The sequence below is a fragment of the Dermacentor silvarum genome, chromosome 4 (assembly GCF_013339745.2).
Source record: "Dermacentor silvarum isolate Dsil-2018 chromosome 4, BIME_Dsil_1.4, whole genome shotgun sequence".
Classification (NCBI taxonomy): domain Eukaryota; kingdom Metazoa; phylum Arthropoda; class Arachnida; order Ixodida; family Ixodidae; genus Dermacentor; species Dermacentor silvarum.
This window is the reverse complement of record NC_051157.2, coordinates 42,276,319-42,292,404: the sequence shown is the minus strand read 5'-3', so window position 1 is coordinate 42,292,404 and position 16,086 is coordinate 42,276,319. Positions and strand designations below refer to the sequence as shown.

The 16,086-nt window shown below is 47.1% G+C and overlaps 1 protein-coding gene across 1 annotated transcript in view; it reads left to right on the top strand.

Moving 5' to 3' along the window:
• The first annotated feature begins 5,024 nt into the window (after positions 1 to 5,024).
• Positions 5,025 to 16,086, top strand: part of LOC119448576 (Down syndrome cell adhesion molecule-like protein 1 homolog) — a 34,216-nt gene continuing 23,154 nt past the window's right edge. Inside the window, exons 1-6 of the mRNA XM_049665494.1 lie at positions 5,025 to 5,202; positions 8,472 to 8,689; positions 10,010 to 10,145; positions 12,699 to 12,830; positions 14,756 to 14,926; positions 15,424 to 15,494. Of these exons, the coding sequence (XP_049521451.1) occupies positions 5,172 to 5,202; positions 8,472 to 8,689; positions 10,010 to 10,145; positions 12,699 to 12,830; positions 14,756 to 14,926; positions 15,424 to 15,494 (759 nt within the window). The 5' untranslated portion in view covers positions 5,025 to 5,171. The remainder of the gene's footprint in view (positions 5,203 to 8,471; positions 8,690 to 10,009; positions 10,146 to 12,698; positions 12,831 to 14,755; positions 14,927 to 15,423; positions 15,495 to 16,086) is intronic.

Sequence of the window (16,086 nt, the reverse complement as noted above, 5' to 3'; positions counted from 1 at the left end):
GGGGGTGTGTACTCTATCGAAAAACAGAGCTACCAATAATGAAGCCAGAAAACATTCCTCCGATCGAAGGTCGATCCTGCTGATCTCGACGCAATAGAACACCTACGTTCGCCATTTACCACCAGAGTTTCGAAATAACTGCAGTCCGAGCAAACCTGCCAACCTGTTAACTTTGACATTCATAAAATCCCGCGAGAGAGGCAGAAATAGGGGGGGGGGGGGGGGGGGGGGGGAGAGAGAGAAGGCACGCATTCTTTTTAAAGCTTGCCCTGAGCGCACGTTGTTTCAGTGATACATACGCACTTGAGTAACGAAGATTTAACTTTTGAAGGAGCACATTGAGCAGCAGTACACTTGAAACAACGAACACTGACATTCATCAAACTGTTTCCGGATCACAGTTACCTTTTTCAGCAACTTGGCTATTGCCAATTTCGCCTTCTTCTGGCAATTGTTTGTATAAAATTTCACGGAGCAAGTATCCCTCTTGCATCATTCCACCATCAAAAGACTCGCAACGTTAGGTATGTGATATACATTATCGCAAAACCAGAATCAATTTTTCGTAAAACGTGGCGAATGATTCGTGAACTCGTAAAACGGGCCGAAATTCGTACGCTTTACAAAAAATTCGGGACAGATGGCAGATATTTATACAAAGTAACCATTAAAAAAAGTAGAGAGAGAAAAAAACGTTATTCCCAGTTTTGAAAGCACAGTATACCGTTGCCACAAAAGTGTAGATCTTGTAAATATATTCCGCAAGTCTCTACAAGAGCAGAACCACAATAACATACTTCATCTTCCTCTGTCTCTCTCTCTCTCTCTCTCTCTCTCTCTCTACTTTTTTTTCTTCTTTTCTTGCCTTACTCGGCGTTGGCTACGCCATACCGCCATTATCCAACATAATTGAATACGAATGAAACAGGTCTCCAGCGCACGCTCCGACGGAGCTAAAAACTGAATGTAGAGGTGGAACCTGCAGCGAGAGCTTGGGAGAACGCAAACATAACAAAGCGAGGACCAGGCAGCACTGTTGTCGAGCAGCGGAACTGAAAGAAGCATCCGAGATGGGAATATAATTGACGCTATGCCTTGTTGGGGACCCACTCGGCTGCGCCTTCCTCCGCTGCCGTCGCGTGCTCTTCGATCCAGGAAGCAGCGCGAACGACGCAGCTGTTACCGCACTGTGGGACAAGCACGCCGTAGAGCACAATCATCTCGCCGGAATGGAAGTGACGCGTGTGCCAATACACAGTACAGACACGATATTGCAGCTGCCGCATTGATGGGCTTTGGTGAGCATCGACGCCCTCACGTTCGGCGTGCAGAATCGCACGTTGTTCGCTGCCTTCGACGGAAGATTCTAATTCAGTAAAAATGCAGCGATGCATTGCGTTCCTCCTTCTGTCCTCTAAGACTACATGAACTACCCGTACCTTAGGCTTCTAGTTTTTGCACGTTACCTTTAGCGGCAAGGTGTGTGGTTTGCGCTAGCTGATGTATGTTTACAATGTGGAACGTTACTATGTAGTGTATACGTATATGTGTAAACGGGGTCGAGGCCACGTCAGGCAATTTGGTCTTTCGCTCGAGTTCCTCTTAGACACTGTCTGCGTAACAAAACAAACGATACGAAATAAACGAAGCAAATGGCTCTCGCGTTGACAGCGAGAACTTGCGATAACGTGAACGCGCAGCTGCTCTCTCATGCTGATGTATGTGACCACTGCCATCTTATATATTTCGCCGAAGGGGCAAAATAAGCGGCAATTTCTGCTACAATAGCGTCCGCGATAAATATCAGGAACTCACCAGCTGGAATACATCGCTGGCAACGGTAAACAAATGTCTATAGTCAAAATGTCCTTTGAAGTTGAGCTTTATTGATATTGTCCAATGTTCTCCGAGTGCCACTCGGTTTATCGACCAGCCGCAAAATGGTGCGATACAAACAGTCTTTCATTGCTCTGCGTTTTTCCTCCAGACACGATCATTTATACAGCCTTCATCCGGTATATTATTAGAATGAACACACTATCTGCAGCATTTGATGAAACTGGGAGTGCCTTCCAAAGAATCTCTTCAGGAAAACCTGTTACAGAAAGCGTTGGTTCTTACTTACGCACGTATTATGCAGCGTGAGAAAATGACGCGAACGCAAGCACATATACAATCAACATGACACAGGTGCTGGTCATGTGCCCAAAATGACACTACTTTCTCATCCGAATGGCCATGCGTGAGTACCGCCTAAAGTGCGTGAATACACGTGACAATTTTCCGCGCCATTTTTCCGAATCAGTAAACAAAACCGATGACCTATGTTTGCGCTTTGTGCGTACACAAGCATATTTAGTATATATACATTCCGATCGACTTCGACAGGCTAGCGTATGACCTTGTCCGCACACCATGAAGTTCAATCCGCTTGGTTGAGCAGTATAGATCGCTAATCTGTCTGCAGACTTCTTCAGGTGCTGTCCTAAACACAATTAAATTGTGCCATCCGTTTAACGTGCCGAAACAGCACAGCGGGGCTATGAGGGACGCCGTATTGGAGGGCTCCGAATTAATGTCGACCACCTGGGGTTCTTTAACGTGCACCAAATTTTGCACGGGACACTTTGCATTCGCCCCAATCGGAGTGCGACCACCGAGGCCGGAATCGAACCGGCCAACTCATGCTCAGCGACGCAATGTCATAGCCACTGATCTGCCACGGCGCGTCAAAAGCGAAGTAAGGGTCGTTGTAACATAAAGCGCTACTCGCGCTCCATATCGTAAAGCCCTTTCTTGTCAAAAAAAAAAAGGGGGGGGGGGGGGAATTAAAATTGAAAAGACAGGTTGTTCTTCGCAGGAACGGTTGCGTTAGCACAATATTGACTTGAAATGTACTCCTTGCACACATCTGTCAGCCCATAGGGCGTGTGGCTACAAACCTTTCTGTTCACCGTGGTGGCTTAGGAGCTACGGCCGTTGCGCTGCTAAGCGCGATGGCGCGGGATCAAATGCTGGCCGCGTCGAAATACCCATTTTGATGGCGGCGAAATGCAAGAACATCTGTGTACCGTGCATTTGGTGCACGTTAAAGAACCCCAGGTGGCCAATTAATGGGGAGTCACCTCCCCCTCGCCCCTACGGCGTACCTCATAATCATATCGTGGTTTTCGGGTTTCAGCATACATGTGTGATAACGAGACAAGGACTAGAAGTTACGTTAAATTCCGGAAATGTTGCTCATTGGGAAAGACCTTTCACAACTGCGTGTCAATCTCCTCTATTTCTATTTTTATGTGCGAGATTGATTTGCATGAAAATGCTTTGGATTGAGTATATGCGCACGCAGCTAGGTTGGCTTTTGTATCTTTATTCTTCCTTCTTCGGAATAAACAAGCATGACAGTTGTTTTTTTTTTTGTCAGCGCCCGTCTTCGGGCTTTTGTCTAATTGTTTTCTATTATTGATTTGGAAGAAACTGAAGAAGTTGACCACTATTTTATCACCTGATTCTCCACAAACAACAGTTTGTTCAAAGCTTTAAGGTGACGTGAAAAATGTTCCAGCACTAAAGCACTTTCCCAAACGTGCTTAAATATTCAATATAGAAAAAAAAGAAACAAAACGGCACGTTCTGCACTTTCTTCGATTCAAGCGACAAATCATACTGAGCGAACCCTACCGTTAACACGAAGCCTGGACCACTAAATACGAGGAATTTATATCGATATGTTTTCCCCAAACGATACTATGTCTACGCAAAAATGAAAGACCTCGCCTGAAGTGTCCAGTGTCATCACTAGCCCTCGGGCGATCGACCGTCACAGTGTGCCGATGACGTTTTCGCTCATGCTCATTAATTTGTGTACGTCACAGCGGTGCAGACCACCTGCGAGGACATCCATGGGGAAGCTGCATGCAGTGCACGTTTATAAGGCAGGGGTCTCACCACCATTTGTGAAGTTGTTCGCCGGACAACGACAAATATATCTGCTATCTATATTGTGGTATATAATCTGTAAATTCCACTTCGGTCAATGTTACCTTAGGCATGTAGAAAAAAAAAACACCAGCAAATAAGCATGGCATTAAGTCGCTTGGTGTTTCTCAGACGAAGTTACTCCTACTGCAGACGACGGGGATGCGAAAAATTTGTTAGTACATTTGTGGCAGTAAAGGCTGTAACTGTTAGCGATAATGTGCTCTTCAGCAAAGCTCACTGTGGTGGCGCTGTGGATTCGGTCTTCTGATGACAAACCCCGCCTAATTTGGTTGTTTTGGCCCTGATTGAGTCTCGTAGTTGGGTGGCAGCAGGTCAAGCGCCTGAGGATCCCAGCTTCAAGCAAGCTACTAACTATTTTTCCTGAAAGCTGAGACGAAGGCCGAAGTCTACCTGACGGTCCAACGAATAGGCAACCCACTGAGCTTACTTAAAATGCTTGTATTTCGGAAAATAAGAGCTATCTTGCAGGGCCTGCTGCCGCGTCCACACCGGTTATTAAACTATGCAAATCGACTCACATTTTCCTCGCTTCGCTTTAGTAACGAAGCTGTGCGCGTGTATGTAATGGCTGTGTGTATGCTGCGCACGTGCGTGCATCGTCGAAAGCCCATAAAGAAAGAAAAGCTGTCGCGGCGTGGCTCACCCACTCAAGTTACTCACGGCTGTGAGTGACCCAGACTTATGTGTATGCTCTCTCTCTCTCTCTCGCTCTCTCTCTCTCTACAGATGAAGTTGGCCCGGTGTGACCCAGGAACGTCCTTGGTACTACACAGTGAATTTTTTTTTTCTTCGCTGCATCTGTGTCTACGCGTCCGAAGAAACGAGGCCTCTGATAAGCAGACGCGGCACGCGGGTCTCAAAATAAGTCTCAAGTGACGGAAAAGTCGATACACTCGAGTTTCACCCCATTCAAACCCGACTTCGTGACGGCGAGTGATTAACGACGACCCCAGCCGACACGTGGCTTCCTGCGTGGGTATCTCTCTCACAGCGCGTCACGGTACTCGTTTCTGCGAATAACCTCCCGAACGGAATTAATTCGGAATCAGTCACACCGTGGGGTTTCTAGGGGCGCGTCGAGCGTGTTCGCTGTATCGTGCGGGAAAGAGCACGCCCTTTCGCACAAGTCCAGCACAAGACTTCGACGTGCCGCCAGGATTCAGTCGCCGATGGAGACCTTGCTCTTGTCAATTCTGACATGTACGTATCACAAACGGCCTTTTTTCCTTCAATCGATAAGATAAATATTAATCGCTAATCACCTCAGTGCCAAGCACCGTCGCACGAGGTGCCTCCGAATAAGAGTAAAAAGTTCATCTTTATTTGTTTCGACCCCTTGTCTGGGCTGCTGAAGTTGTACCAAGATATTCTAGATTCACTCCAGAATTTTAAGAAGACAGAAGGATATTGCAGTTGTGCCCACAATGAATATTTCCAAGTGTTTCACTTATCTCGTGGTTCCCTTAGGTGATGCTTTTAGTAGGTCGCGGTTGGAATATAATATGGGAAACAAAATTTGAATCGGTTTATTACGACTATGAGATAATGGCGACAGCATGACGACCACGGCATGAGGACAAAAGGATGATGACGACAATGGCGTGACGACAACTGCATCACGAAGACTGGGGGACGACGACGGCATGACGATAACAGGATGACGACGATAAAACGACCACGACGGCATGACAACGATGGTATATGACAACAAATGCACGATGATTACTTCGGACGACGATGCATGACGATGGCATGACAACGGTAATGACGACAATTGAGGACAATAAGATGACGAGAACGGTATGACGATGATTGCGTGACAACGACATCGACTTCGACGTCGAGCTAGAGAAACTTCGCGCAATTCGCCGCCGTGCGGGACGAAGATATCGACGCACAAAATCCATTCATGATTTGAAATTGGCCAGACTGCACAGAAAAGAAAATACAGCGTCAGATGAATGAGATGGCTTGACAACGATTGGTGTCTTTCTGCGAGCCTCTGGATCCCCGAAAGCTTTTGTCTCTTATATGGAGAACTGTTCGTGGCCTCCACGCAACCCCTGGACAGTCCAGCGCCACCCATTTAATTCCCTGTTTCTTTATCTCCTTGGCGGTGTCGTCGGCCAGCCGGACTACCCAGAGTCCTCCGGGCATTCGCTGAGCAGCATGCCTCCCACTGCTCGGGCGTGGTGATTCAGGATGTTGGATTGGTGCTGTGTTTGATGGTGTGTGGTGCTGCGGGGCATGCTCAGATAAAGTGGTTGAGATCTGCGCGTGGCATGTTTTGAAGTGCGGTGTGAAGGCATCGGGGTAGATGCGATTGTAAAGGGACGGTGTAGGAAAGGGGCGCGTCTGTAAGGGCCGCCACGTGGTCGACTGATGGTTGTTCAGAGACTTGTCGGGAGGAGGGTATTCGAAGCGGGCTTCACGGTAGTACGTGCGGATCTCGCCATAGGTGATCACGCGGTCGCGCGCGTGGCTGCGCGATGTGGCCTCGCGATCAGGGGCTTGCAGATGGTAAGGCCGTCCGGAAAACTGCTGGCCGGAAGAGGAGTGCCGTGCCCGGTGGACGCTTGCTCGGGCGGCGTCGTGCGCGGCTTCGTTTCCGGTAAGACCTGCGTAGCTCGGGGCCCAGATCAGCTGGACGCTGCGGCGACGGCAGTCTTGCGTGCGATGAGGATGCGGTGCACTTGGGACGAGATGTAACCTCTGGTGTAGTTACGTAGGGCCGTCTTTCAATCAGAGATGATGCACGATGCAGTAGTCGAGGCATAAGCGAGAGCTATAGAAGCCCCTTCGCCTGCTTCAGGATGAGTGCTGCGTATGGAGCTGGTTATTCTGGTATCCCGATTCGAGCCCGTGACCACGGCAAGTGTCATGGCCGAGTGGGTCGGGTGGCCCGCGGCGTCCTCATAAGCCACGTGCGAAGCACACTCATACCTATTGCCGAGTTGCAGAGCCCTTGCGGCGCGACGCGCTGTGTTGTAGTCGGGGTGCATGTTCTTCGGGGGAGGGGGAATTAGGAATGTGTCGCGGATGTCCGGCGGTATGGGGAGCTTCACTACAGTCTGCGTGAGGTAAGGGATGCTCAGATTACTGATGAGGACTTGGCGTCCTGTCGCGGTGTGGGAGAGACGTTCGTAGTGAGCTAGGCACTGACCCTTGATGAGCTTGTCGAGAGTATTCATCATCATCAGCCTATATTTATGTCCACTGCAGGACGAAGGCCTCTCCCTGCGATCTCCAATTACCCCTGTCTTGCGCTAGCTGATTCCAACTTGCGCCCGCAAATTTCCTAACTTCATCACCCCACCTAGTTTTCTGCCGTCCTCGACTGCGCTTCCCTTCTCTTGGCACCCATCGGTTATCTAACCTATGCATTACATGGCCTGCTCAGCTCCATTTCTTTCTCTCAATGTCAGCTAGAATATCGGCTATCCCCGTTTGCACTCTGATCCATACCGCTCTCTTCCTGTCTCTTACCGTTAGGCCTAACATTTTGCGTTTCATCGCTCTTTGTGCGGTCCCTTAACTTGTCCTCGAGCTTCTTAGTAACCTCCAAGTTGTTACTCATATGTTAGCACTGGTAGAATGCAATGATTGTACACTTCTTTTTTTTTCAATGACAGTGGTAAGCTCCCCGTCAGGATTTGGCAATGCCTGCCGTATCCACTCCAACCCAACTTTATACTTCGGTAAATTTCCTTATCATATTCAGGGTCCGCCATGAGTAATTGACCTAGATAAACGTACTCCTTTACAGACTCTAGAGGCTGACTGGAGACCCCAAATTCTTGTTCCCTTGCCACGCCATTGAACATTACCTTAGTTTTCTGCATATTAATCTTCAAGCCCACTCTTACACTTTCTCGGTTAAGGTCCTCAATCATCTGTTGTAATTCGTCCCCATTGTTGCTGAATAGGAGAATGTCATCTGCAAACCCAAGGTTGCTGAGATATTCGCCGTTGATCCTCACTCCTCAGCCTTCCCAGTCTAAGAGGTTGAATACTTCTTCTAAGCATGCAGTGAATAGCATAGGAGAGCCTGACCCCTTTCTTGATAGGTAACTTTCTACTTGCAATATAACACATTTGCTGTGTAATATAACACATTTAAAAAGCTTTTACTTCAAATGTCAAATTGATTGATTGATTGATTGATTGATTGATTGATTGATTGATTGATTGATTGATTGATTGATTGATTTTCAACGTCCCAAGGTAACGCAGAGTCTACGAGAGATGCCGCGTGCATGATAGAGGGCCCCTGATTAGTTTTTACTACCTTGGGTTGTTCAATCTGCGCCCAATACTCGGTACACGAATGTGTGTCTAGTGAGCCACCACGATGTATACAAACGGCAACTGAGGGCACTAGGTACCAATATGATCTATATAGTCCCGTAAGCATTTGCAATCATTACCTCGTGTTCACAGGAGCGTGATCATGTTGTCAATCCAAACAGGTTCCCTAGTGCTGGTACCAGCGCTGAAAATCGTCGAACTCAGGGTACCGTCCAAGGTCGCAGCTGGCACGACAGTGACTTTGGACTGCCTCTTTGACCTCGAAGGCGACGCTCTCTACACTGTCAAGTGGTTCAAGAACGCCGAGGAATTCTACCACTTCATGCCCATTTCCGTGCCACCTCGAAAGTTGTTCCCTGTCGCAGGCATAAGCGCTAGCGTAAGTATCGGATTTCGCACGCCACTGTCCGAACGCGTGACTATAGATCGCAGAAGCGGGGTCGGGTAATGCGACGATTCTGTTCATTCGATTCAATTCTTTCGTGCCACCTTTCGTCCCAGATGTCCAATTTCGGCAATGAGGGCGGCTTTGCAACATACAAGTTAATGATAACGATGAACAGAGGTGAATTAGAAAGGAACATATTGAACCGTCAAGTTGTCCCAGACGCGTGTAAAAGAAAGCCTCATTTATCGAGGGCGGGAACTGCGCTCTATTTGTAGACAACGGGGTTAATTCTTCAATTCAAGGGGGTCCTTAAACGTGCCCCCAAAGTTTCGTATACAAGCGTTATTGAATGCCGCACTCATTGGAATGCAATCACCACAGCTGGGAATCGAACTCACGACCTCGCACTCCGCTGCAGAACGCCATATCCACTGAGCCAGTGCGGCGGGGGACGTACGAGCCGTTCTTGGTTGATTGAATTCAGACCCAGTAAAACAGATCTGGTGCGCAGATCTGGTGTAATACACCGAAATACACCGAGGTGTGCCATTCAAGCCAACTTGTGATAAGTACTGCAGATTTTCCTTCAAACATGCGAATAACGTGCAAAAAAACCCACTGACTTATTCGGCTAATGGCCGGCACCATAAATAATGGGTCGAGAGTGTGCATTTGTGCGCCGCTACCACTTTACAGTCTACCTTGTCTGAAAATGTTCTCACTGGCGTTCAATTCGTTCTCGCTGGATTACACGAGATCTAATGTTTGCAATTTCCATCGCACCTAGCTGTAGAAACGGTTCAAATCCTATAAGGGGCAATGACGTGCCTTGCTAGATAACTATATTTTCCTATCAGGAAGATCACCTCTGAAAGTAAGGCGATTATTCGAGTTATTGAACAAGTCCTGAAAATTTTGCGTTATGCGATGGTGGCCCGCTCTTTCTTTGCACTCAATTATTGACAGCAGTCTAGGAAAACCACTTGTCACTCTGCGGGAATTCAGCAGAATGGCTGCAGAAAGTTAGCGAACCATGCAACATGTTCTTAGTTAGCACCTTCCAACCACGCTTCTATACTTCTACCCAACTGCAATAAATTTGAAACAACAGCGATCGCCAGTACGCCATGACACGAGCGAGCATATTAGCATTCCGAAGGGTCATAAACACGCCTTTAAATGTAAATGCCAGTGCTTTCCGTTCTTAAACCATTGCAGTGAACTTTACTGTCGTAGTTCCCACTTTTTGACAGAATCAATTAAACTATTTTTATTTGCTATGTGTGCTGCCAACCGATTTCAACTTTTCAGCTCACAGAGGAAAGCAATTCATCCGTGACTTTAGACAACGTAAACAGCTCTGCATCTGCACTGTACAAATGCGAAGTATACAGCGACGCACCGTCGTTCCTCATGGTTGGAGATTACAGAGGTCTGCTGGTGGTGGGTAAGTGAAGAATTATCCTGTCGAAAGTGCACAGCAAAATGCGCCTTTGTTCTTCAACACGTCTGCACACAGAAAGCCGGGCAGGGAAGCGTTGTGTCGTAGCTTTGTAAGCGGCGATTTCTTCTGTCACTTTTTTATAATGAGATAGCATAATAGGTGAACTTCACCCCCTTCGGAGGTATCTAACAGAAAATATGGGCCGATCCCGAAGGCAGTGCAGTCTGTAACGCGGCAGTCTCAATGCGATAGTTTTCACGAGCGAAGAATGCGAGAAACTGTCACGTGACGCGCGCGCCAGACGTTTCGAAGAGCGACTGCGGCATTGGAGAAACGTGCGTGCGATCGTGGCCTTATGATTTGAGCATTGGCTGTTGCGCTGGAAGACAGAGATTCGATCCCACCATCGGCCACGCATTCCTTTATAGCATTACAGGCGGACTTCAGCCACTTCGGAGGTATCTAAACAAAAAACTAGAGGTGCGCTGAGCGTACGCGAGTGCATCACAGTGTGCACGAAATCGCAAGTTTGTAAGATATACGTACGAGGTATAGAAAGGTCGTTTTGATAACTAAACGACAGCGTGCAAGGTCGCCCGTGAAGCATGCGCGCGCAGCTGTCGAGACGTCACAATCATCAGAATACTGAAAGAGTTGGCAGTGGGCATTTTTTTTTTCTTTTTTCTTTTTTCGTTTTATGGCGCTAGCACCTGGCGACATTATGTTTCTCAGGGAGCACCCCGGAAGTCGGAGCACCCCGGAAGTCAGGAGCACCCCGGAAGTTGAGGTGCCTCCGAAACAGTGAGAATAAACATTCGTCGGCCCTTCCACTCCGTGAAGATGGTTAACCAGCTAAGCTGAAACGTGCGGTCCCTGTGTTTATCACTCGGTTAATCCCGAGGGTTCATTAAAGTATTTCTCAACTATGAGGTTACACACACGTTCGGCTGTGACGGAGAGAACGACATTACTGACGGTGTGCCTGCAGACCGCCGTTGTCGCTTGCGTTTATACGGCGGCCAAAACTACTATCCTTACTTTGTATAGCTGTCCACTAATTTGCTATCGCAATCGATGATTCTCCTTTCGGGCGAAACTGCGAGTTTTTTTTTTTTTTTTTAACGTTGTCGAAATACTTCTAGTCGCTGGCCTCAGTAATCGTTAGACGTGACGTGCACCGCAGCGTGTGGGTAAACATAAAGGCCTGTGCGGTATACGCTTAAGCCCAACGTGCAACCTTAGCTAAAAGCTAGTCCTCTTATTTCCCTTATTTCTTTCTCTTGAACCCCTTATCCCTTAATTGGGAGGGTATCCTACGGGGCGTGCTTTTTGTGGATGGCTCTGTCTTTTCTTCTCTCTTATTCTGCCGCTTATTGAGCACTAAAGTTAATTATTACAAGTTATAATCGGGAATCACACATCTGAGTCCTGAGACAAAATGTGATAATCTGGATTTGGCTGTGAGCAAAACCGTTATATCTCAACCGCCAGAAGAGGTTGTGTCACTAAGTTTTAAATGAGCGATATTCGTTTTTAACCTTCTCTGCATCACGCTTATCTGCAGTAGACGTTGCTTTTCCATTCAAATAATTCGCAATCGACAAGCACACATGTACGGTAAGCAGTGACGTGGAAAAAAAAGAAGCAGTTTTGGAAAATAAAACAAGTGGATATGAATAATTCGCCGCAAAAACCAGGCCTAGGCGAGAACTCACTCAAAAATCTGTCTTTTGTTTGTTAAGAGCTATATCACACCTTACCGAACCCCAGTTGAACGTTCAGATGAGCAAAGAGTTAGAAAGTGCCTGTTCCGATAACAAGTCGTGGAAGGACGCCACCTTCCAAGAGGAAGGTGGCGTCCCACCTTACTTTTCACTTTAATGAACTTTAGTGAAGCGTTTTTCGAGAAGTCAAGTAAAGCTTCACTTGAAGAAACTTGCACAGTTCAGGAATTCAAAAACTTGAGTAGCTTGCATCAATAGTTCGGGCAATTTAGTATTACGCGAAGCTCTGCCTTTTGTTCAAGCCAAGCCTTATTTCACTGAAACAAACCAATAGTCGAAACGTTCAGCATAAAAGCAGTTCATCCGACTTTTCGCTTGAAGAAACTTCTTCGTCTAGTTTTTCATCTGTGCTCTCGTGACAAGTGCTCGCGCCCGTTCTCACGAATGGGTCTCGATTCAGCGCCCTTGCTCGACTTGCCAGACCGGAGGGCAGCGACGTCTATCGGCCGAAGAAGACGCTGCGCTTTAACAACGCATTTCGGCGACTCCAGCGGTCAGTAGTTGCTTGAGAAACACTCCTCTGCATCCAGCGACCTTCACATTAACTACGAAAATACGGCGCATAAATCGCCGAACAGCGCTATCGAAGCCAAGTGACTACTCCGACCGAAGGAGGCCGCTGTCCTCCTGTTAATTAAATGTGTGAGCTGGGAGGGTCGGGTATCATCGGCGATGCCGGCTGTTCCTTCTCACTTAGCCGAATGGCACATATGAAAAATTCAGTTGAGCCACACTGTTTGAAATGGTAATAATACCAAACGCGCCTGTTCAGAGCCACCGGACTCGCCTCGACGCCTCCAAGTCGTAGAGACAACCAGCAGAAGTGTGACGTTGGAATGGACTGCACCGAACGCGAGCAACGAGGTCATCACAAGCTACAAAATCCAGCACAAGGAGCATGAATGTATGTTGCCCGGTCTCTTTCTCTCCCTATATATATATACGAGTATATAAAAGTGAAGAGAAATTCTTCAGGTTACCTTTCAAACGTAAAGAACTTGAGCGATGCTACACCGTTAACAGAACAAGTATTTAATTTCAACGGTTTCGACCGACGAACCGGTCTTCATCAGGGTGTACAAAAAGAAAGTGGCACTTCGGCACTGCTAGTGAAGACATCAAACAGCGTGTTTGGTCCGTTCTTATGGCAAAAGGAAAAAGCGTACAAGAGATATTTCAAAGCGAAAAAGTCACATTGGTGACAGTGATTGACTCTCTCTAAGCGCTTTGGCAGCTTTAGAGCAGCCTTATCTGTAACGATGCAGGCCAACAGGAAGGTGGCGTCCCATGTTTGTAAGGCAAGGAGGACAGTGAGAGAGAAAAGACATAAGTTGGAGAAGAGGGAGAGGGGCGGAGCATTAGCGGTAGCTAGCAAAGGTTTAAAGGAGGTTATTTTTTTTTTAACCTCCTTGTGTAGCTAGGTTGCCGCTGTAACGAGGAAGAGAAGGAGAAAATAAGAAAACGGTTGCGGCGCCGTTGTAGCGGTAGAGAGGGCAAGTTGAATACGCCGGTTGAGGGCACAATAGAGTAGGAACCCGGATGGCAGACAGAAAGGCAGTGACTTGTGGAAAGGAACACACAGGGCCACAATGCACATACGTTCAGGCACGGCCCGTGCCGGCGATATTTGTGGCCCAGTTGGAATGAATACAGAAAAACATAGTATAGGGGAGTTAGAAAGCGTGCACGTCCTTGGGCTGACAGTTCTAGGAATCACCTAGGGAAGGCCTCCGTGTAAGCACTGCTTTCGAATGTTTACCGGGCAATTGAGACCGCGTGAGCTCACACGGACTCCTAAAAGGGGCAATAAGTCCTCACCACTTCAATGACAGGACGAGGGAAGGTGTGGATTTATTAGTTTTTTCGCTTAAGCCATGAGGCGCACGCGGAATTAACAGCGAGCGGCGGCGGCCAGCGTCTCAATTTTCGAGTATGTCGAGGGCTTGTATCGGCGCTCACCTCTTTGACTGCTTACCGGGCACGTAAGTGGTCCCGGACTTAAGTTAACGCCTTTAGTGTACGTACAATTTTATACATAAAAAGTATATATATATATATATGTACGCATACATACACATAGGGTGCCCCAAGATTTTAAAATATGCAAATGCCACTTATCTGGACAGCATCACGGTACTGTTATATGTCGTCGCTAGATACTCAGATTACTTGTTTCATTCCTTCTAATTACATAACTAGTTTTAATTATGTAGTTAGTCTTAAGTTTAGCTATCCGGTGCACAAAGGACTGGTCTGTACAACGTTTCTCTTCTGTTAAGGTTAGGCTTTTCTTTTCAAAAACAAAGGTGTGATACGTTAGCTGTTCCGTACATAGTATTTCCTTGAACGGCAACTACTATTGGAGGCAAATAATGCCACTTTTGATGCGTAATAAGTGAGACCTGTCTTCGAGACAAAAAAACTTTTTTCTAATACATAAAAGAGAGAATTTCTGCATGCAACAAACATTTTCTTCTCTTTCTCTCTCTCTATCTCTCTCTCTCTCTCTCTCTCTCTCTATCTGTCTATGTATCCATTTATCTATCTATCTATCTATCTATCTATCTATCTGTCTGTCTATTTATCTATCTATCTATTATATCTATCTATCTTTTCCGAGTTGACATGCTCATCAAGTGAAATGAACATGCACTGCATTCTCACGGCGATACCAGTACTGCATATTCAGAGTCTCTGCGCCTAAATGAGGCTTAAGGTGTAGGGCTCAAATGTTAGCGCCTGAGGTGCCAGCATTACAATGTCTGTTCGGTACAAGCCACGTCGTACTCATCCCGTGTTTAACGCCGTCCATCAAATGTGGATGCGCAGCAGCAAATTGGAACTTCGCGTCTGTCAACCTCACCGTGCCAGGGAATGAGACAACGGCAGTCGTGAGTGACCTCAAGCCATACACGACGTACGACTTTAGGGTTTTCGCCGAGAGCGCCCTGGGTAGGAGCAACGCCAGTGACCCTGTTAATGCCACCACTTCCGAAGAAGGTATGCGTGCTCTAATTCTGGAACTAACGAGACACGGGTTGTTTGTGACATAAAACTAGCGTTGCAGAGAGTTGTTTGTTTCTTTTTTAAAAAGATTTTCGCGCTCAAGTGTGTGTTTTTGAGCAGAGGGTTCTAATTCATAACTTCGTGTTTGCCTTAAACCCGTGTATTGTATGTTTCCTGAGCAGCTCTTGCGTTTTGAGTTTCATCTGCTTTTGGGAGCTGCACAGGTTGCAAACATGGCACATTGGTCTGAGTAAAACTAACCTGCGGTCTTTAGAAATGAACCATGAGACCCAAGCCCAACACGCAGTGACGAGCCGTGCATTTTCTGCTTCCATCTCCATATGACAACCGAGGAACGGTGTGCAAATGATAGGTGCTCTCTTGAGTTCATTTTGGAGCGTAGTCAGATATCCACATAACGTTAATTAGTTTTTATCACTCTATTCTTTATGCTTACTGGCTCCCTTTTATTGCATTGTCTTTCTACATAGCGCCCGGCGGCCCACCAACCAATGTTTCTGCTCAAGCACTTGGCCTGCAGTCGGTGAAAGTAACGTGGAAGGTGAGAGCATAACGCAACTGATTCAGCTGTAATCTTTCATTTGTAATAGCTCTGGTCGTCAGACTTATGGATTATAGCGCCACCATGACTGAGTCTCCGCCAGAATCTCAGTCGATTCAATGGACGCATTAAAGGGATCCTGAAACACTTTTCCGACTCATAATAAAATTATCTCACTAATAAAAGACGTCGTCTCATGAATCTCATGCAGCAATAGTTTTTCGAATTCTTCAAGTATACGTGCAGTTATCGCACTGATAAACGACTTTCTCTCTCCTTTGGTCTCCGCTAGCGCGCTGGACGCCAAACAGGGGAGTAGCTAAGGGGGGCAAAGCTCCGCCCAAAAAAGTCCCTTTACGGCGAAAGGGTCCGCCGCGGTAGACTGCTCTAAGCAGCTCACCGCTGCTATCTCAGAGGCCACGCGCTGCAGACCTCATATTCCCTTTACGCTGTTCTCCAGCACAGGATAGCAATGGTGTTTCCACTAGCTAACCTTCCTGTCTTTTTGCTAATCCTCCCTGTACTTTCAGGTCATGAAAGTCATGCACGTACCAGCATAACATAGAGTTACTTACAGGAAAGTAGCGAGTGG